General features: G+C 57.0%; 2 protein-coding genes across 6 annotated transcripts in view; one reads left to right on the top strand and one right to left on the bottom strand.

Moving 5' to 3' along the window:
* The window catches only part of NBEA (neurobeachin), a 514,531-nt gene that overhangs the window by 360,121 nt on the left and 134,280 nt on the right, over positions 1-20,130 (top strand). For all 5 annotated transcript variants that reach the window (XM_075562753.1, XM_075562752.1, XM_075562751.1 and 2 more), the window contains 2 exons: positions 17-160; positions 11,873-12,009. In XM_075562753.1, the coding sequence (XP_075418868.1) occupies positions 17-160; positions 11,873-12,009 (281 nt within the window). The remainder of the gene's footprint in view (positions 1-16; positions 161-11,872; positions 12,010-20,130) is intronic.
* MAB21L1 (mab-21 like 1) lies at positions 14,298-15,405 on the bottom strand. Its single transcript, XM_075563574.1, has one exon. The coding sequence runs from the start codon at positions 15,403-15,405 to the stop codon at positions 14,326-14,328; it is 1,080 nt and encodes a 359-aa protein (XP_075419689.1). The 3' UTR covers positions 14,298-14,325.

Here is a 20,130-nt window from a genome sequence, read left to right as displayed (position 1 = left end):
TTTGGCTTCTCTGCAGGCACCGAGGAGGGCGTGGTGAGGTCCAAGAAAGCCTTCCGGAGCCAGGCAGTGGTGAGCCAGAATGCCGAGGCCGAGCTAATGCTGGAGGGGGACGACGACGCGGTCAGCCTGCTGCAGGAGAAGGAGATGGACAACCTGGCAGGTGAGCTCACGGGGGTGGCAGGCACCGGGGAGTGGGATGGCTTTTCAGTGACTGGAAACAGGTTCTGCTGCCCACTCCCAGGCCACCACTCTGCAGAGTGGGACCATCCTACCGGGCTCCAGGGGATAGATGGCCGCTCTCCCACCATGCCGCAGTTGGGAGGCAGGGCCGAATGTCAGCTTCACAGACTCACACCTGCTTCTGGCTTCCCAGAGGCCTGTGGTTGGGGGCCAACATCTCAGCCAGGTCTTCCACGCCTGCCCTGCCCCCACCCCAGTTATATTTTGCCTGTTCCTCCCACTACACACTTGCTGGGACACCCCCCCCCCCCCACCAGCAGCCCTCTGTCCCCATCTCTTCCTGGTCTAAGGCCAAGTCAGGGGTCAACTGGACTGGCAGGGGCCATGGCAGCTGAGACACTAAGGCAGGGGTCCTCAAACTTTTCAAACGGGGCCAGCTCACTGTCCCTCAGACTCATTGGAGCGCCAGACTATAGTTTTAAAAAAACAACAAATTCCTATGCACACTGCACATATCTTATTTTGAAGTTAAAAAAACCAAAAACGGGGTAAAAACACCTGGCGGATCACATAAATGTCCGCAGCGGGCACTAATGCATGGGCCTGCAGGACGCAGAGTCCTTTGAAGATCTGAGCTGAAGTTTCCTAGAGAACGCATTTCCTTAAATCCACCCTATAGAGTAAACAGAGGTGTGTGCATGGATGTGGATCTCACACACATACACACACACACACACACACACGCGTATGTGCCTGTATACTGGGAGGCTCCTGAAAGGATTTCCAGAGCATTTTCTGTGTCTAACTGTGTTTAGACTGAGCCCTAAGGATGAAGACGTCTGCCCACGGTGCTAATTGTGAAGGTTGGTATTTTGATGAGTGGTCTGGGTGTTGGGTACTCCGTTCTGGCCATCAACCAAACCAAGCCCACTGCCATCGAGGTGATTCAACTCCAAGCCACCATGCGTAGGGCTTCCGAGGCTGTCAGTCTTGACTGAGCAGACAGCCTCTTCTTTCTCCCGTGGAGCAGCGGGTGGCTTTAAACTCCCGACCTTCTGGTTAGTAGTCTACCGCTTAACCGACAGCACCACTGTTTTATTTACATGTCAACCTTTCCCGGGTGGATTTCCTTTTCCTTGGTGTTTCTTAGTCTTAATCAAGCTGAAATGTCCTGTGTAGTTCTCTAGCTCTCAGCACCCTCTGACCAGCCATGTCCCTTTAGTTTCTTCTCGCTGTGAACTGTCACTTCCGGGGGTCAGGCGGGTGTCTGTGTGCCTGGTGCAGTGCAGTGGGCAGGACTCCAGGGACCCCGGCCCTGAGGTTGGCCTCCCGCCCGAGTCCCTTCACTTCACTTACTCTCGCCCTGTGTTGGTAGTGACCCCATGTGAACCGTCCTGAGAAGGCCACACGTGACACGTATGTCCAATGCAGGAACCCCGCACGGAGACCAGTCGGTCTCACTGGCCTCGCCTGGTACCCCGGCGGCAGGTCCTTTCTTGGCCTGAGTATTGGCCAAGCCACTAAGATGCATGATGAGCTCCAGTGACCGGGGGTGGGGGGGCGGTGATTTAGCCAAGCTGATAGGAAGCACCCCCCCACATTGTTATCAGAGCCCTGGACCTGTCCCCATGCTGACCAATGACAAGAATATCCACCTGAGAGAATTCGAAGTCACCAACACCGCTAATGTGCCAGCAATCTGACCAACGGGAGGTTGCACATTCATGCCGACATGTTCTGTTATCAATGCTGTGGGTGGGGATCGTTTGTCTTGCTCTTCTATGTAAGCCACTGTCACCAGCATCCCACCCGCCACCCCTCAAGGCCCTAGCTGATGTCATTGCCATGCCCTTCCTGCTTCTCTCTGCCTCTCAACCCTGCCCCTCTTTCAGCCACGCTGACGTTTTACAACAGAGTCACTGGCCAACCCTAGCCCTCCCCCGCCCCCGTGCACTATGGCTGTCACTCTTATGATGATGTCGCAGTGTTAGGGTGACGTCGCCATTCAGTGTGATGTCACGCTGTTAGAACAATGCTGCAGTATTAATGTGATGTCACAGGATTGCTATGGTGACGCCGTGTTCGTGTTTGTGATTTTGTTTGATGTCGTAGTGGTCCTGTAATGTCCTGGTGTTCGTGTGATGTCACGATGGTGTGAAGCCAGTGTTAGTTGCAGTATTAGTGTAATGTCACTGTTTTGGTTTGCTGTCACAGTGTTCCTGTGCTGTCATAGTGTTGATAGGATATTACGGTATTGCTGTCATGTCGTGGTGTGTGTGTGTGATATCACAGTGGGATTGTGAAGCCAGTGTGGGAGTGATGTCACAATATGAGTGTGAGGGCATAGCATTACTGAGCTGTCCCAGTGTTGAGATGTCAGTGCTGGCGTGATGCCACAGTGCTGGTGTGATGTCACCATGTTGGTGTGACGTCACAATGTGAGCGTGATATCACAGACTTAGTTTGGTGTCACCATCCCAGTGTGATGGCACAGTGTTGCTGCAGTTTTTCTACGATGTTACAGTGCTGCTGTGGTTCCACAGTGTTGTTTTGATGTCACAATGTTGTATAATTTTAGTGCTATATGATCTCCTGGTTTCATGGTGATGCCACAGTGTTGTGTGATAGCACCATCATTTGCATAACATTAAAGCAGGCTTCTGAGAGGACCTTGCCTCACTCAGATGGCGCCCACCGCTTGTGATGTGTCCTGCCACCAACCCATTCTCCCATCAGACTCCTGAAAGGGCCCACGGCAACTCTTCTAAACCTCCCACTTCAGGACTTCCACCATTCCAGTTACCACAATGATTCACCCAATTTCTAGAAACTAGGGTCTGTTTCCACTTCAGCTTGACACTGATAGCCAAGACTGACTGGCTGGAAGCTCTGCGTTAAAGGGCCAGCAGGCTTTTTCCGTAAGTCAGATGTTCATACCCGGGGACCCCCACACTCCCCCACAGGGCGAGGGCCCCCCTCCCCCTCACGCCCTGCCAAGGAGCCCTCTGACTCAGGACGGCCAGCATGCCCCTGTCACCAAGGCAGGAAACCTGCACTTTCTCAGCAAAGCAACGGGCGGTTTTGAACCGCTGACCCTCTAGTTAGCTGCCCAGCACATCAACCCTGCTCCACACCCTGATCAAACACTACCCCACGCCCTGTGCACGTGGGTTTCCTGCTCCATGGGCCACGTGGTCCTGGATGCCTGGTTGCTTATACCCAGTGTGGCAATCCCCAAGGTCCACCCGTGCTGTAGCTTTCCTTTCCTCTGGCTGCGCCCACGGACTCTCTGGCCATCTCTCCTGCCCCTGCTGGCTGAGAAGAGCCGGGCTGCTGGGAGCAGAGTCGCTGGGTCGCATGGCCACTCTGAGCTCTCCCTGCTGTGAGTGCGTCACTCCACATTCCCGCACGTGCTGTGCGACACGCCTGGCTCCCCACGTCCTCCCCACACGTCTTCTTCTGTCTTTTTTACTGTGGAGCCCCCCTATCACATGTTATTAGACTGTCTGTGAGACACGGAACACCGTTCTTCATCTTAGATATATTCCCGTGTGCGTTCCCAACGCGGTTAGACTGTCAGTCCCGCAGGGGCAGCAACCCCGAATCCTGTTCCTGGAAGCCCCAAGGGAAGCAAGCAAGTGTGCTACCGCGCCCGCCCCCGCCCAGGCGAGGTCTGCAGGGGAAGGATGAGCAGGAGGCACTTCTACAGGACTGAACACAGCGCGTGCGGCCCGCGAGCAGCACAACGCTTCTTTTCCGAGAGCGAAACAAACTTGCTAATTAGATCTTTCAAACGGTTTCTCAATTCACAATACGAATAGCTGAATATCCATAGAACGGTGGTTTTATTTCAACTCCTGCCAATTATGTCCTTTGAACTGAGTGTCATGTGGGTCCTTTCCGTGTGTGTGATGTCGGGGTCCCGCTGCTGCTCTTGATCAGGGAGTGATTTTCTGTGTCACGAGGAAAAGATGTCCCAGAGCCACGGGCTGCCTGCTGGCCATTGGGCAGCAGTTTGGAACCGCCAGGCTCCTGCTCCCATAGAGTCTGTCTTGGCACCCCACGGGGGTTGTGCCACCCTGTCCTGTGGGAGGCTGTGCATCAGCTTGTTGGTTTGGCTTGGCTGTGTTGAATCGCCCTGACTTAGTGTGCCCTGCTCCTCCATACCCGTGTCTCTTAACTCCTGGGGGAAGGCAGCCTCCCTTTCCTCCTGCTGCACCGATGCTCGTTTTGAACTGCCCACTTGGTGGTTGGCAGCCACACAGCACCCCACGACTCCTCCAGGCCACCTGGACAAAGCCGTCAGACTAGCAGCCCAGGGAAGATGGGCAGATGGAGAGTGGGCTTCCAAAACTCACAATCTTTCTCAAGTCCCCTCTCTGTGTGGGTGGGTGTGTGCGTGTGTTGAAGTGGTCAGTCTCTCTTCCCTTGCACACACATGCACACATGCTTGCCAGGCTCAAGAACCTGAAACTCAGAGGAAAGGATGTGCATGACCTGAAGGCTGGTGAAAGCCTCTGCCAGCGTGGACCAGCCTGGGAGCCCTCTCGATCCCGCCTGGTCAGGAGCGGTTTTATGTGCTCGACTGACTCAAAGCCACTTCCTTCAAGAATGCAACGGAAAGCAGGCGCAGATCTGCGCTGCAGGCTGGCCGCTCCTGCTCTCCCAGGGGGATGGCAGGGCATTGGCAGGACTCCTGCTCCCGGTCCGTTGATCAGGCAGTCACAGCCCCTCCTGCGACGTGCTACATGCGGGACCTGGTATGCGCTGACGGCCAGGCAGCTGGATCATGCACACCTGGAGAACATGCGTCTCACTTCCTATCCCGTGTGCCCACAGGCAGAAGGAAGCGCTCAAGGTGCTGGGGAAATCTAGTAAGTGGCGGAGCCGTTGCTCTAAAGATGGCGTGCCGTGGTGGCCAGAGCATGTGCAGGGGCACACAGACCCCATGTGACAGAGCACACTGCCCCCAGGGCCTCCGAGGCTGAACAAAGGGGTCGGGCAGGGACGGCAGCATCTCCCTCCCTCTCTCCCTCTCCCTTGGAGCAGCTGGGGCTCCTGAGGCCGACTGACCTTGGCTTAGCAGTGGAGCATCTTAGTCACTGTGCCACGGGGCTCTCTCTGTCTCGACTTAGCTCACACTGGATGAGGGTCCCTTTCCCAGACCAAGGGAGCCGCCAGCACCGGAGCCACTATCTGTCCCGTGGGCGCGGTGGCGGGGGCACCGTTTACAGCACTCCGGATTCTCTAAAAGCATTTTACTCCCGTTTTCTCCCCTTAGTGTTTAAGCCCATGTGTATTTCAAGGAAAATGTAACCCATATGTCCCCAGCTCACTCACACTTAACTCATCAAAACGCTGTTTAGTCAAAGCTATTTGATGTCGGAAAAGCCTTGTGAGTTTTTTCAGGAGTCTGTTACCCCCTCTTTGAATGAGAAGTGACTCCACCGGTCAGACTCAGCCCACAGGGGTCCCATCCCGCTTCAGACGCAGACTCCTCGGAATTCACAGCACAGCCGTCGCCGGCCAGCCCGTTTGTTGCGAACTCCAAACCAGTTCGATTTCCAGCTCCTTTCTAGAAAGCTGCTTACAGCCGAACTGTACAGGTCATTGAATGGCTGGCATTTTCGCCCGCGTTTCACCGCTTCTGCAGAGGCTGCAGTTCAGTCCTTTGGAAGACCTGCAGCGCTTCCCGCCATCTGCGACCTTGCTCTTTCCCCTAACGCACCGGGGTTCCAGCTGTCAAATCACAGGACAGGGGTCCTGCAGACCCAACCAGGTCAACGTCATGCACAGGAAGAGGACTTCAGCCTCAATCCAAACCCTAGAGAACAGCTTTTGTCTGTTTTTAACAGTTCTTTGAAGGGTGAGCTGCCCTTTGTGGGGCTCTTGGAGCCCCACAGAGGACCAGGGTGGCAGCACAGGGCTGGTTGCAACTGACGCACTTTTGGGTTTTAGTTTCGGTTTGTGTTTTGCTCTTGCTTCATCTCTGTATTTGGAATTGTCAGAGTTCCACTCATGGCCCTGTGCAGAGGGCCTGGCTGTGGGTTGGCATCTGGCTGATAACCAGCAGGTCACTGGTTGGCACCCACCAGCTACTCTGGGTGAGAAAGCTGAGGCAGCCTGCCTCTGTGAGGAGGCACCGAGTCTAAATGTTCATATTCCAGGGTGTTATCTCTGTTATTATGTCTGAGAAAGAAACTGAAACAAACTGCTGAGAACCATAGCAGCATAAAACGGGTCCCTCGGCCCACCGTGAGGGTGGGAGCACCTTCCTCACTCACTGCGCCCTTCCTGCTGGTGAGCGAGCTGTAGGAGTGGGCCCAAGAGGGCCTAGGAGAAGGGCTATCAGGTCAGAACAAACCAAATGCAGGGCCACTGGGCGGGTGCTGACCACTAGCAGCCCGGGAGGGGTCTGCAGGCCTGTGAAGCTGTACAGGGCACCCAGGTCTCCCCGGGGGAGGGGCTGCTAGGTTTGAACCACTCACTCTGACAGCAAGCCAAGGGCTCCTTAGGGAAAAGCTGCATCAGTGCTGTTTACTGCATTCAGGAATCTGGCGTTGCAGGAACTTAGAGGGGAGAGGGATGGAGAGAGAGCCTTTGCAGGAAGAGGATGTAAAATGCTCTAAAGGATGTACAGACTTGAAATTTGAGAACTGAGGTGGGTGTGGAGTTTATCAATCAAGGGGCTTCACCCAAGGAGAGGAAAGGTCTACAGAGGGGAAAGCAGTCTCCCCTTTACATCGCTCCCCTGCAGAACAATGAGGACTGGAAGGGAGCCAGAGATAGAGACCCCTCCAGCCCCCCTGAGGGAAGCCCAGGCCAGGGCTGGGGATGGCAAGGCAGTCCACAAGCCAAGAGGCTCTGGGCCAGGATTTGCCAACGCAGATCGTTTTTGAGAGGGGCTGGGGGTGGTCGTTAAAGGTGTTTAGAAATCAGGTTTCAGGAAAGGTCGCATGTTTTCTAATGGATGGGTGTTCCTGACTGTGTAGCCCCCCAAAACCCGTTGGCAGAGTAGGCGTGGAGGGGGAGGCCAGAGGGTGGACACTGCGTCTAGGTTCCCAGAGTCAGAGGAGGACAAAGACCAGCAGTGGGCAGCGGGGACCGGCAGGCCCAGGAGCTAGAGAGGAAGCAAGTGAGCACCATGGTAGATGCAGGGATGGTGGCTGTGGAGGATGGGGGTGCGGCAGGCCGCGAGGACCCTCCTTCCCCAGCATGGGGAGCAGACGGGCCATGTGAATCTCAGAGAACTCTCTGTTTGCTTGCCACCCCCGAAAGGCTAAATCCCCTTGAGCTGGAGCAGAGGGTTCCCAGCCAGGAGGCCCCGCCCAGGCAGTGTTTGTCTGTTCTGTGGTCCCTGCTGTCCGTTCATCCATCCGTCCATCGGGGTCACAGCAGCGATCCTTTGGCTCTCGAACCTCAGGATTCTGCCTTCCATCTCCCACTCCCGTCTCTGCCAGACGGACAGCAGTGTGTCCCCACGCGGGTGATGGTGCCCTGCACTCTAGTCCTCGGTGGGCTGAAGTCCACGTGGAACCGCCACTGTTGGGAGGGCGCTGAGGACATGCTTCCTGAAAGTGGGCCGGGGCCAGCTCTGTTAGGGACCCTCTGGGCTAGAGTCTGCATTTGCTCTCCTTCCATCCTCAGCTGGACATGCCCGTCCCCTCCTGTCTCTGAGTCCTCCCCACCCCTCACAACTCCCTCCCCACGGGGGCGGGGGGATGACCCCGTGATGCCTGGAGAAGATCAATCTTCTGAGAATGTCGGCGGGAGTTTCTGTCCTCTCCTGACAGAGGGTGGTGTGCAGTGTGTTGATGCTGACTCACAGCGACCCTGTAGCCCAGGGTAGAACTGCCCAGTGGTGCCAAGGCTGCAGAGGGTTACAGGAGCAGGCAGCATCATCTTTCCCCCTCGGAATGATGGGTGGTTTCAAACTGCTGACCTTGTGATGAGCAGCCCAATGCACTGAGCCACCAGGGCTGTACCCTGGCTTTTGCGTCGGATTACCAAGTTTGAGTCCTGTCTCTGCCCTTCCTGGTGGTGTGGGCTTCTCCAGAGCCTACAGAGGCCAGCTTCTCTCCTTTGGGAAATGGAGGCCGCACAGCCAGGCTGTGAGCAGTGTCGTTGTGGAAGCCACTCCCTTCTTCCCAGGTGTGACCCTGTGAACTACCCAGTGATCTAGTTGCTTACCTGCTAGCCCCTCTTCACCATATCCGAGTGGGCTCCGAGGTGTACGGGAAGATCATGCTGGAGTTGACATAAGATAAGGCCCTGAGCCCAGGGCTCTGCAAGCAGACTGCTTTATCTCCACCCTCAGACAGACCTTGCTGTTAGCTCCACCACCACCCCCCAGTGCCCAACGGGCTCTTTAGAGCAGGGTTGGCACATGTTGGCACACCATCTGAATTCTTTGTACAATGTACTCCCTTATTTTTACTTACATCATTGTCCGTTTCTGCTAACCATGAAACATTCTGGCTTGATTTTATTTCTTATCAACAATGTCAGGATTTTCAGCTTCATAATTTTACCAAGATTCCTCAATGCCTGTTATCCACAAACAAGTCTAGGACATGAGGCCAGCGTACAGTGGAGGCTGTTGCGACCTGCTTTTAAAAAAGCTCTGGCTACGTTTAGGAAACGTCTGTTCTAACAGGCACTATCCTTCCACGGACACTTAAGTATCGTGTTTTGCTCATTGAGCATCATCATATAATTATAACACTGCCAATCCTAATTAGGTTTTAGCTCTTTGGCCCCATACGTATTCCTGGCTGGGCTTTGGTGTAATAATAGTATATTGGAATTTACAAGGGGGCTTAACACGGTTTCTCCATTGAATCGCCATAATGGCCTTTTAATCACTGGGATGTTATTAATCTCTGCCCAAAGCTGTTCACTCCTGCCACCTGAGAAGAGCCCAAGCTGCTCCGACTTGTGGGGGCCGGCCTGACACTGCAGCTGGCCTGGGTGCTCCGCAGCCTCCCACTGGCCTCTCCAGATGGACAAAAATAAGGCCACTTTGCATGGCACCACAATACCAGACCCTCCTCTGCCACGCAGGCCCGTGGCTGAGATTGCACACGCAGTCACGCAGTGGCCCTGCCCTGCCAGGGCCCCCACCTCCACATCCTGGGGTCCCGGCCGTTCTCTTCCTCCGTCGAAGAGCAAGCCCACTCTGCTCAGCTTCGCAGAGGTCTGGTGGGCCCCTCCGCAGCCCAAGACGCAGGATGGGTGGGCTCCTGGCCAGCTGGACACATGGAGAGCTTTGGGGGCTACTCAGATCTGCACAAGGCAAGTGTGCCTCTCCGCAGAACTGCCCCAGCCCCAGCCCACAGCGTTTTAAAAACAGTCTATTCCTGAATGTATGTAATGAGTCGTCCCTGTCTCAAGTGTAGAGCACACAGGTACCTTCCACTCCAGGTCCAGGTGGGGCTCGCTGTCTCCACAGACCTGAGGTCCCCGTAGTTCAGGGCACCCCTTTGCAGGAATGGGTTTGGACCCTGTCCTACTGCAGACCTGAAAGGAGCAGTGAAGGGCCGCGGAGGAGAGTCCTCTCTGCTCTCAGCCGAGCCAGGGCCAGGCAGTGCCAGGAAAGCAGCCGCTCTGCTCACAAGCAGAGCCTTCAGCATGCTATGCGGTGCTGTCTGTGGCCACTCTCCGTGTGGGGTTTCACAGGCCAGTGTGAGACCAAGTGCCCCCTGGGAGAAGCTCCTGCCCGGCTGCCCATCCATCGGTTCACCATTCCTCTCACTTGTAGGCACAGAGGAGAGGAGGAAGCAGCATGCATTCACCTTCCATGGTAACCGTGCCCCAACTACTACCCCAAATGCAGGGGCAGATTCAGTCTTCCCCACCAACAGCCACAAAGGGGCCCTGAAGCAGGAGGAGCCTCTGGTTAGCTGCCCTTCTGGAGAAAAGTCCCCCAGGCTCCTGCACTCCCTAAGGAGGACCCTGGGCTGTGAGATCCCGCCTTGTGTAAACATTTTAATATCAGGTCCCAAAACCCAGAGGAGATTAAACCTAACCCTTCTCAGGGGGTTGTGCTGGGTTATCCAGGGGCCTCTCTGAGGCAGGTTTGATCCACACCGGCAGCAACAAAAGGGCCAGGTCCTCCTTAAGCAGCGGGGCAGCAGGATTGGTTGCTGTAATTGGAGAGGACTGACTGCTAGGCCTGGCCAAGTCTGGTGGGGCTGGTGGAAAGGAGGACCAACTCTGGCATCCATATCCCCTTTTCAGAATCCCCCAGAAAGTGTGGACCCTCTGCAGTGACACTGGGGGCGGGGTGCAGAGCCAGGCAGGGCCCCCTTCTGAAGGGCAGATAATTGGGTGGAGAAAATGTGCTTTCCATTAAAAAGTTCAGGAACTGGGGACAAGCATCCTCTGCTTTCGATAAAGTGTCAAGTTTTTTTCCTTTCAACATTCCCCAGTGAATTGTTGGGTTGAATCTCCACGTTTCATGCAGTGCCCCTTCCTGTCCCCTTACTGGAGCAGAACTTCCCAGTGGGGAGCCCGCCCCAGGGAGGCTGGAGCTGCCGCTGCAGCTGCCACTGACACCCCCACCCACCTACCCCTGGCTCTCCAGGAGCAGCGCTGGGGTCTGAAGGGTTAAAGAGCAGTGGCTGGAACCGGCCTGCGCCAGGGGGTTGGGAGGGGGCGCCGCAGGCTCGCGCAGACCCTCCCACAAACACAAAGGAGGGCCTGGGGAATAGAAACCCAAACCCACTTGTAATCGGACAAGAGTCCTGCGTCATTACCAGAGCCAGCTAGATTAAGATGGATGGCCCTTTAAAGTGGCGCTTCCCGGCCGCTGCCTGCCCCGCGCCAAGGGGAACCTGGCCTGGGTTCCTGCTTGTGCTCCTTCCCCAGGCCTGGCCCTAAGCGGGGTCCAGGCTGCCTTGGGTGTGCGGCCTATGAAGCCACTGGTCCTTCAGTCCCACGCGGGCCTCCAGAGCTAGCCAGCCAGCCAGCCCTTCTCAAAGCCTCCCCATGTGCAGCCCCTCCCCCTGCTGGGGACTGGGCCTTTGCAAAGACTCTTGCAGTCCTGATGGGGGACTGGTGGATGCCTGGGGGACAGGAGCCCAGTGTGCCCTGGTTATGGAGAACGGATGGGGGGGGGGCAGGCTGCTGCTTCAGGGCAGTGCAGCTCTCCACCTGAGCCCCCATTCTCAGACATGAGTACAGGGTTCCCACATCTCCCAGAGAGGAGTGCTGGGGGGCGGGAGCCCTGGAAGTCAGCACCCAGTTTCTTGTTGGTCCATCAGCTCAGCCTCTTGAAAGCTGTGCACTCCGTACTTCTGCCGGGCTCAGTGCCCACACCTGCTCTCCCCATGGGTGAAGACAGACTGCGCAAGGCCTGCTCCCCTTGGGGAACTTCAGGGCCCTGCTGCCCTGTGGGAGGAAGGCAGTGTCCTGTGAAATTCAGCTCAGTGCCCTGTGGGCCAGAACCTCTGCTAACTGGGATTCCAGTGTTGAGGTCCAGGTTCCCTCTCGTCTCACTGGTGCCCTGCTGAAGCATTGCAGCTGAAGGGACCTTGGGCTTCCAGGCTGTCTGTCCCTCCCTGCCACCAACCTCCCCTGAAAGCCAGGGATGTCTTGTGGCAATCCAGGCCTTAGGGACTGGGTCCTGCACCTATGGGGGTTCCTTAGTGGTAGCTCCCCAGGGCTGTCTGACCCCACCTTTGTCTTGCAGGCCCCGTGGTCCTGAGCACCCAGGCACAGCTCATCGCTCCCGTGGTGGTGGCCAAGGGGACACTGTCCATTACCACCACGGAGATCTACTTCGAGGTTGATGAGGAGGATGCAGCCTTCAAGAAGATCGACCCAAAAGTGAGTGAAGGAACTGGGTCCTGCATTGCCAGCCTCTGTGGTGGAAAGTGGGTCTCATTTCTTGAGTGTCTGAGGTGGTCCTGGGGGAGGGTCCCAGCCACCAATGGAGGAAATCAAGCACCCTCTCTCCCCGGGGCTACAGATGCTTGATGAGGATTATGAGGGGCTTGCAGTGCCCCAGCTTCAGCTGGGATCCAGGTGACTTTGTGCTGGTTTCGGCAGATCTGCTTGTTGGGCCAATTGTGCTCAGCACCCACCACCCACCCCCCACCCCCCACTCCCCCAGGGCAGCCTCTAGACTCTCTGGGAAGGGAGCATTTAGTGCCCCCCTCTGCTTCCCCAGGAGATCACCACTTGAATTATTTTTCCTTGAGAACTTATAAAGAAGTTGGAGAGGGAAGGGAGTCATCTCAATAGAAATTTATCTCCATTATTAAATCCAGTTTTCATCTCCTGGACTAAGCATGAGCTTTGCATGTGGATTTCAGGGCAGGAGAAACCAGTTGACCGGACACATGAATTTCAGTGGGTCAAGAGTAGCACATACAGGCCATCTGGCCCTACAGGTGCCTGCTGTGGTTCCTAAAACACACCCTGCCCCTCTGCAGGACCCCGTTGTGAGGGAGCCCCTCCAGCACATGCCCTCAGCCACCACCACCAGCTAGCTAGCTCGCTTTAACTGTGCGTTCCTCCCGAAGCCCTGGAACTTTCACTGGGCGCTTCCTCCCTGGGCTGAGCAGCCCAGCAGGATTGGTCACCTGGAGACTCTGTCATGTTCATTTGGCAAAGATTGTCCTCCCTCAGGTGCCTGCGTTTCTCCACAATAACCAGACAGGTTTCTTCCAAATCCAGATTCAGAATGGGGCCACTCGGTTTCTTTTCGGTAGAGAGGGGGTGGGCTGTATCTGAGACTTTCAAACCACCTCCCAGGTGAAGCCCTTCAGGGCCTGGGGGCGAAAGCCCCCACAGAATCAGCCACCCTACACTCCCACCCCTCAGACTGGCCCCTGGGGTGCTCCTTGCTCACATGGAAAAGGTGCTCTGATAAAGAGAGTGAGGAGTGGAGGGAGAGGGCTGGGGGTGCACACTGTGCCCCTAGGTCCAGACTACACTAAATGCCTGTCTCACTGCCTGCAACCCTCAGAAAGACTGGGGAACTTCCCCTGCACTTGGTGGATCTTCTCTGAGAGTCCGGCTGCTTAGTAACTCAGCCACCCCACTGGAGCTGGAGAGAGCCTGGCCCAGCTTCAGAAGTAACTTGCAGGAATGGCCCAGGAGGAGTGGGTCAGTCTGCGGATGAGGCCAGGCCTCCAAAGCAGGCACTCACTGAGTAGGGCTCCCTCTCTCTCTCCAGAGTCCCTCCCCAGTACATTAGGTGAGGGTTTTCAGGTTTTAACAATCCCATAGGTCTACTTCTCCAGTGGGCCCGGGCGGGTGCAGACGGAAGCCGTCCATCTTTGATAGAGGGAGAGAAAAACACTTACAGGGAGACCGGAGCCACGGCGATTTCACTTCATTTATTAACTTGGAATTAAATTAAAAACCAGCAACAGAAATGAAAATCTCAATCACAAAAGTAATTCTCCAGTGTATTTCAAGTGCATGTTTTCAAATATATAATTCAGATATTCAAGCATTATCATATAAGCTGAATTCAAAATTTTCTTTGAATATATTTAAATAGCATTTCAAGTATATTCATGGAATGTTAGAAATAGCACAAGCAGTAAGATTCAAAACAAACAAAAAATGTAAACTTTTCTTGTGTCCACACACACGGATAAAAATACCAAAGTACCAACGAAGGGCAGCAAACGAGCCTTTATAGGGAGGGCCTCTTTGTTCCTGGAGATGGGGTCCCGACAGGGCAATATTGAACTCTAGTTCACCAAATCACAAAACACCAACAGCCACACGTTCAGAGACAAGAGAAGCGCTCACGATAGATATTTGTTACAAACCGGAATATACAGGATGTGTTCCTCCGGCCGGACACCCACGGGGTGCTGGCGCAGTCCGCTGGACCTTGGGCTGCAGGACCACCTTCACCCTCCGAGAACCCCCGCTGGTCTGGCAGAGACGGGGGTGGGCGCGTGTGAGGCCAGGCCCTCGCGGGAGCCGGGGAGTCAGCAGCGGTGCTGGCGGTGGCAGAGTCCTGTAATTCTGTGGGCTGGGGCCGCTCTCCCTGGCAGGGAGAGGGCTCCCCGCCGGTGGTGCCCCCTGAGTCGCTGGGGTGGCACCCACGCGATCATTGCGTTGGGGAGAGGCCTCGCGTTCAGTGGAGCCACTAGGGCTGGGGGGCGGAGGCGAGGGCCCCTAAAGTTTCTCCAGACTCTTGGGGTTGGTGAGGATCTCGCGGGCCAGGCGCCACGTCTGCTTGGCGGCGTTCTCCAGCGCCGAGTGGGGCTTGCCCTGGAAGAGGTCGAGATTGGGGAGGAAGTAGTGGGGACAGCGGCGGCACTGCAGGCAGGAGATGAGCTGCAGGAGGATGCCGTTGAGCCGGTCCCCCAGGCAGGACTCGTCCCAGTCGGCCTCGCGCGGGTGCTTCTCGCACTCGTAGGAGACCAGCGTCTTCATGTGGTAGTTGTTGAGCGGCTGGCCCGGCAGCTCCAGGTGGCGGTCCCGCAGCGTCTTGAGGATGGACAGACACTTCTTGCGGCAGCCGCCCATCTGCAGCCTGTTCTCGGCCTCGGCGAACTGCAGCACCCAGGCGTCGCTCTCGGCCGAGCTCTGCTTGCCGGCCAGCGAGTGGCACTCCTTGGACAGGAGGTTGAAGCCCTCGGCCTTGACCTCCGCCACTCGGTTGGGGCCGGGCCAGGGAATGTGCGGCAGCGGCCAGTGGGCAGCGCTGCGCGGCCAGATGCCGGTGCACTTGAAGGCGGGCGTGATCTGCACCACGTAGCGGTCGCGGATGCGCAGTTTCACTTCGCTGGTGTCCGCTACCATCTTCACCACGTCCCGGTAGCTGCACTTGTCCACGGCCTGGGCCACCAGCGTCTGGAAGCGCGAGCGGATCTTGCGCGCCGAGAGGTAGCCGGAGGCGGTGATGAACTCCACCCAGAGCGACATGCTCCGCTTGCGCCCGTCGCTGAGCTTGAGCACGGCGCAGCCGGGCAGCGAGCCGTCGTCCACGAAGTTGAAGACGCCCATCTGGTTGAGGTAGAGCACCACCTCGAACTCCGTGGGGGACACGACCTCCAGGCCCTCGTAGCGGTTGTCCATCTCGTTGAGCGAGCTGATGAAGCGGGGCTCCTGCACCTCCACCTCCTTGAGCACGTCGGAGACCACCTTGCAGACCTCGCGGATGGTCTTGGCGATGGCCGCCTTGCGCGCCTGGCACTTCTCGTTGTAGTACTTGTTGAGGTGGTAGACCAGCTTGGCCTGCGCCGCGATCATGTTGGGGCAGAGATCCGGGTTGTAGACCGGAGTCTCGCAGTAGGCCGTGGGATCCAACGCGGCTGCCAGCGCGGGAGCCAACTTCGGAGGAGGACGGGGCCGCCGCGAGCGCGCCGCTCGGCCCGGGTCTCTGGGCGGCGCGACCCCCGCCTGCCTGCGAGCTCGGCGCCGGGCCGCAGCCCGCGGCCGCTGCCTCTCCGCGGGCCGGCCGGGCGCTCACTCGGGCCGGTCCCTGGGCGGCGGCGGGAGCGGACGACGACGCCGGGCGGATTCCGCACGCGGGTCACCCAGCCGCGCGCCGCCCGGGCGGAGCGTCCCCTCGCGCGTCCCTGTCAGCGCCTCCGCGGCAGCATGGTGCGCGCCGGCCTGGCCGGCGGGTCGGGCAACGTGCGCGTGGAGGTGTCAGAGACGCCGAGGTGGCTTTGCCGGCGAGCCCAGATGCGCTCGTGTGCAAATTATAAAGGCAGGGCCAGGCAGGCGGGCGGCCAATCGCCACCGCGCTCGTCAGGGCCGCCGCCTGCAGCTCGAACCCATTAATCCCCCCCGCACCCTGGCAGCCCTGCACCCCAGAGGTAAGGGACTGCGGTAGTCCGGAGCCTTCCGGCCGGCTGCCGAGCTGAGCTGGAGACCCGAGGACCACCCTGCCGGCCTCAGCAGCCCCCTAGCCAAGGGCCCCAGTGGGAAGCGCGGGCGGAGCCCAAAAATCAACACCCCCCCCTCTGCCTCTGGCTTTGTTGTTGTTGTTGTTACCCACTGAAATGCAAATACAGGTGTAGCCTCAGCCGGGGACCAATCAGCACACCAGCTGGAGCTCCTAAAACCAGGACACCAACCCGCATCCCAGAGCGAGTGCACCCGCTGGGTCTCTTACACCGGAGCAAAGTGACCTTCTCCCACATCGCCTGGCGCTGGGCTCTGGGTGCCACCTCATCCTTATGGTTCTAGGTGTGGGCATGGTTTTGTGTTCTTAAGTTAGGCAGGTAATGATCTCTCATCCTCTCCCTCTCTTTCCCTCCCTCCACCTCTCTCCCTCTCCACCTTCCACCCCCCCCCCCCCCACACACACACTCCCTCTCCATCCCTCTTGTCCCTCTCCCTATGTGTCTCCCAGAGGAATAGTTGGCCTCTGCTTTGCAGTTCTGGAAAGGGCTAGGGCGTGCTTCCTTGGGTGTGTGAGGCCCCTGGGTCCTGGTGTGAGGGCCTTCTGAAACACGCGTGGCACTCCCACCCCTCCCATAGGGCCTGGGCAGCGTTTCAAGGACTGAGCAGCAGTTCCCCCTGCCCTTGTGGAGAGATTTGGGGAGTCTTGACTCCAAATGATGGGGGATCTCCCGGTGATTTCTGACCAAACTGCTGGGGCCTTCAGAGGATGTTAAGGGTGCAGGATTCCAGCTTGTCCTTCCCAGAGCGAGCTGTTCTCAGAGCCATAGCCCTGTTCTGTGCTTGTGACCTATTACCGTTTTTTTCAAGGAAAGCCCAGTGCCGCCAGCCCTGGCAGCCCCCAGGGGCTCACACTCAGTCAGAAGGAAAGTGGGGATGAGGTCCACCTTCCTCGCTAAGTGGGGATGAGGTCCACCTTCCTCGCTCGCTCGTGGAACCTTACAAACCGGCACTGAAAATGGCTTTGGGGTCCACGTCCTTTTGCAATTTTTGCATCTTTTTTTTCATTTCCCCTTGTCTTCCCAGTCATCAGTGGGGCTGGCTGCAGGGGGTGTCCAGTAGCTGTCAGCCCTGTAGGGGGGCCTCGCTTCCCTCATTCCTAATGCCCAAGGCATCCCCACACACCTGACCAATGGGCGCCAGGTGAGCACCCTTGTTTGTTTGTTTGCAAAGCTGCTTTGAAGGAGGAATTTTCTAGCGATCCACCCTCCCATATAACCGCCCCCCCCCCTTAGCTTGGGTGTTTATCTTGCCCAGGATCCGAATTTCAAAGCCACCTTTTAAACTGTATTTTTGTTTTGTTTTTGAGTGGTAGTTTCAGATTTCACCTAAAATGGTGAGCTCCGTGCTCCCTGTGAGGTGTGGGCATCCTTCCCTGCCAACCCCCCAGCGCTTTCCAGGCCCTTCGGAGCAGGGCCAGGGTACCCAGCATTCTCATACACCCTCGCCCAAGACCAGGTCAAATGCAACTGAAAGGGGGCATAGAGGAGACCCACCCCAGCACTAGGACTGGCAGCCAAGGGCAGAAAGGCAGGCTGTAGCTAGGAGAGAGCAGACATCTGCAGGACCAGCCACCTCTTGCACTCCCCAGCGCAGGGCCCTGCGCGATGCCCACTCCCTGCTCCCAACCCGCTCCCTGCTCCCCAACCCGCACCGCGCTTGCTCTCCTCACTAGAGAGCTGCAGCAGGCTCCTTCTGCACACCCAACTATCTCCAACCTGGCCTGGCTCAGGCGCCCCTCACTGTGCCCTCGCCAACCTGCCCTCCTGGCCACCGCACACGCCCCAGCCTGTTGAGGACCCCTTGGGGACCGTGCCAGGGACCAGGCAGGGCCCCCGAAAGGAAAGCAGGCGGCCTGGCAACCTCTCCAGAGCCGGCGCGCAGGTGGCATGGAGTCGGGGCTGGCTGTGCAGCTTAATTGGGTTAAAAGCGAAGCTAAACACCCAGGCACTTGGTGCAAACTAATTGGTACCACCGGGGCCTTTTTGTTAAGATTTGAGCTCACGGATGCAAAGAAGAGCATAGGAGGAGGATGGTGGACCCATCGCCCAGAGGGCGCTGCACCTAGGCAGATGGTTTCCTGGACCCCAAGACTGCTGCCCTGGCACTGATTGACATACACCGGGCTGCCGGGCCACTGCCACCTCAGAACCCGCGCCCTGCTGGGCCAGGGTGCTGGCTGGAACCCACACGCTCGCCTCTGGGGCGTTTTCTCTCATGGGAGCCCTGGCCGCGCCTGCTGCTCTCTGGCCCGCTGAAAATGTCCCTCTGGGCTGGCTTTCCGCTGCCCTCCATATTCCTTCTGTGGTGCGTGCCCCAAGGGAAGTCGCTGGGTTTGCGTTGAGCAGGCTAGCTCTGTGCCCTTTATCTTCCCGGTTTTTAGGGTGTTTGTGGAATTGGCGCTGACCACCAGAGCTGGCCTTTTCAGGGTCATGTAGTGCGTGCGGCTTCCTGTCAGTTCATGCACGCAGATCTAAAGTCTATGAAAGAGCCGACAAATGATGTTTGCGGCCGTCTAGCTGTGCGCATGCATGTTTCCAACCATCAGGGTCCCATCTCTGGGACATAAATGGCTGATTGTTTGCAGTGCTGTCCTCTGCCAGACCTCTTTGGCATGGGCTAAAAATAGAATGGTATTTGAAGGAAAGGGAACCTAATTGGGGAATGGGCAAACCCAGAATCACAGGATTTACTGGGGATTTGAGAGGCTCCTGACTGAGTGGGGTCTGGGATGTGAAGGACCATCGCCCCCATGTCACTTGCTCTATTACTCAACCTCCAGTTAACGCACAGCTGGTGGGAGGGCAACAAAACCCAAAGACCCAAGTGCCCTGGCAGCATGTTTTCATACTAGGAATGGAAAGTATGATTCTTACAACTTTAATGTGTTCTGCAAACAATGGCCACCCTGGGCAAGCTACCCCACCCCTGCAGGTCAGCTTACAGTATCTTTTCAGTGGTGTGAGGGGTCCCAGGTTAAACACACACACACACACACACACACACACACAGCCTTGTGGAGAAATGTCGGAGTGAAGGGTTTCTGTATGTGTTTGAAAAAGCCAATTTCAATGTGAATCGAATGTTCACACGTTTCCCTGACCAGGGACAGTTCTGGGCAAAAGACAGCCTTGTGCCCTGGAGAAGCAGCCTCTGCCGCCCCCACCCCCACCCCCACCAGAAGGAGGGAGGGATGGGGGTTTGTGCCTCATTTCATTTTCTGCAGGCTGTGAGTCTCCTTGGAAGGCTTCGGGAATGCAAGGCTTTCTTTTCTTTTCTTTTTCATCTGCTGATGGCACTGGGGGATGGAGGGAATATGGAGCTATGTTTATTAAATTATTTATCCCTGCTGCTGGAGTGGCTTTGAAGGCTCACTGTAGCCATCTGATACCCCACCCCCACCACTCTGTGTTTTGGGTGGGTTTTTTGGGGATGTTTTAATGCACCCATGCCACTTCATCTGGTCCGTTCTGCCAGACACAATCTCGCTCTCTCTTTTTCCACGGGAGAAATTAAAGACAGATATTCCTGCTGGCTTTTCTTTGGATGTCAACTTGAATCAGCCACTGTGGAAGGACGGTTTCTGCTAATCTAGGTTGATGGCCCCACCTCTGCTCCCTGCTGTGGAGTCTCACTGGTCGGTGGGGTGTCGGCAGCAGCCCCCCCCCCAGATCTTGATCTTATCTCTGTCTGACCTTGGGGCTCAGCTGGACACCAGGGCAGGGTCCACAGAGGGTGCTGCACAGGTCGGTCAGACTGACTGCTACCCACAAGGAGAGCAGTTGAGACTGAGCGCTCTCTCCTGGGGAGAGAGCCCGGACTGCCTGCCCACAGACAAGTGCGTGGCCTCAGAAACCCAAAGGCCAGCAAGCCTGTGACTTGATTTGGCTGGGTGGCTCGGTTCCTAGGCTGAGAAGAAAGGGCTTGGCATGGGAGGTGGAAGTACAACTCCAGGAGCCCCAGCCCTCTGCCTCCAACTGCAGGTCAAGGCACTTCTGCAGTCTGCTCCGAATCTGCCTCCTGGCAGGAGAAAGCCAGAGCAGAGAGAAAGCCTGGTGGGTTAGC

This window comes from Tenrec ecaudatus, chromosome 11, assembly GCF_050624435.1.
Source record: "Tenrec ecaudatus isolate mTenEca1 chromosome 11, mTenEca1.hap1, whole genome shotgun sequence".
Lineage (NCBI taxonomy): Eukaryota > Metazoa > Chordata > Mammalia > Afrosoricida > Tenrecidae > Tenrec > Tenrec ecaudatus.
The sequence above is the reverse complement of the archived record's forward strand: the minus strand, read 5'-3'. Positions and strand labels throughout refer to the sequence as shown.

Bases quoted from the DNA above. Each gene is read 5' to 3' on its own strand.
- MAB21L1 (XM_075563574.1), bottom strand. From the start codon at position 15,405: ATGATCGCGGCGCAGGCCAAGCTGGTCTACCACCTCAACAAGTACTAC.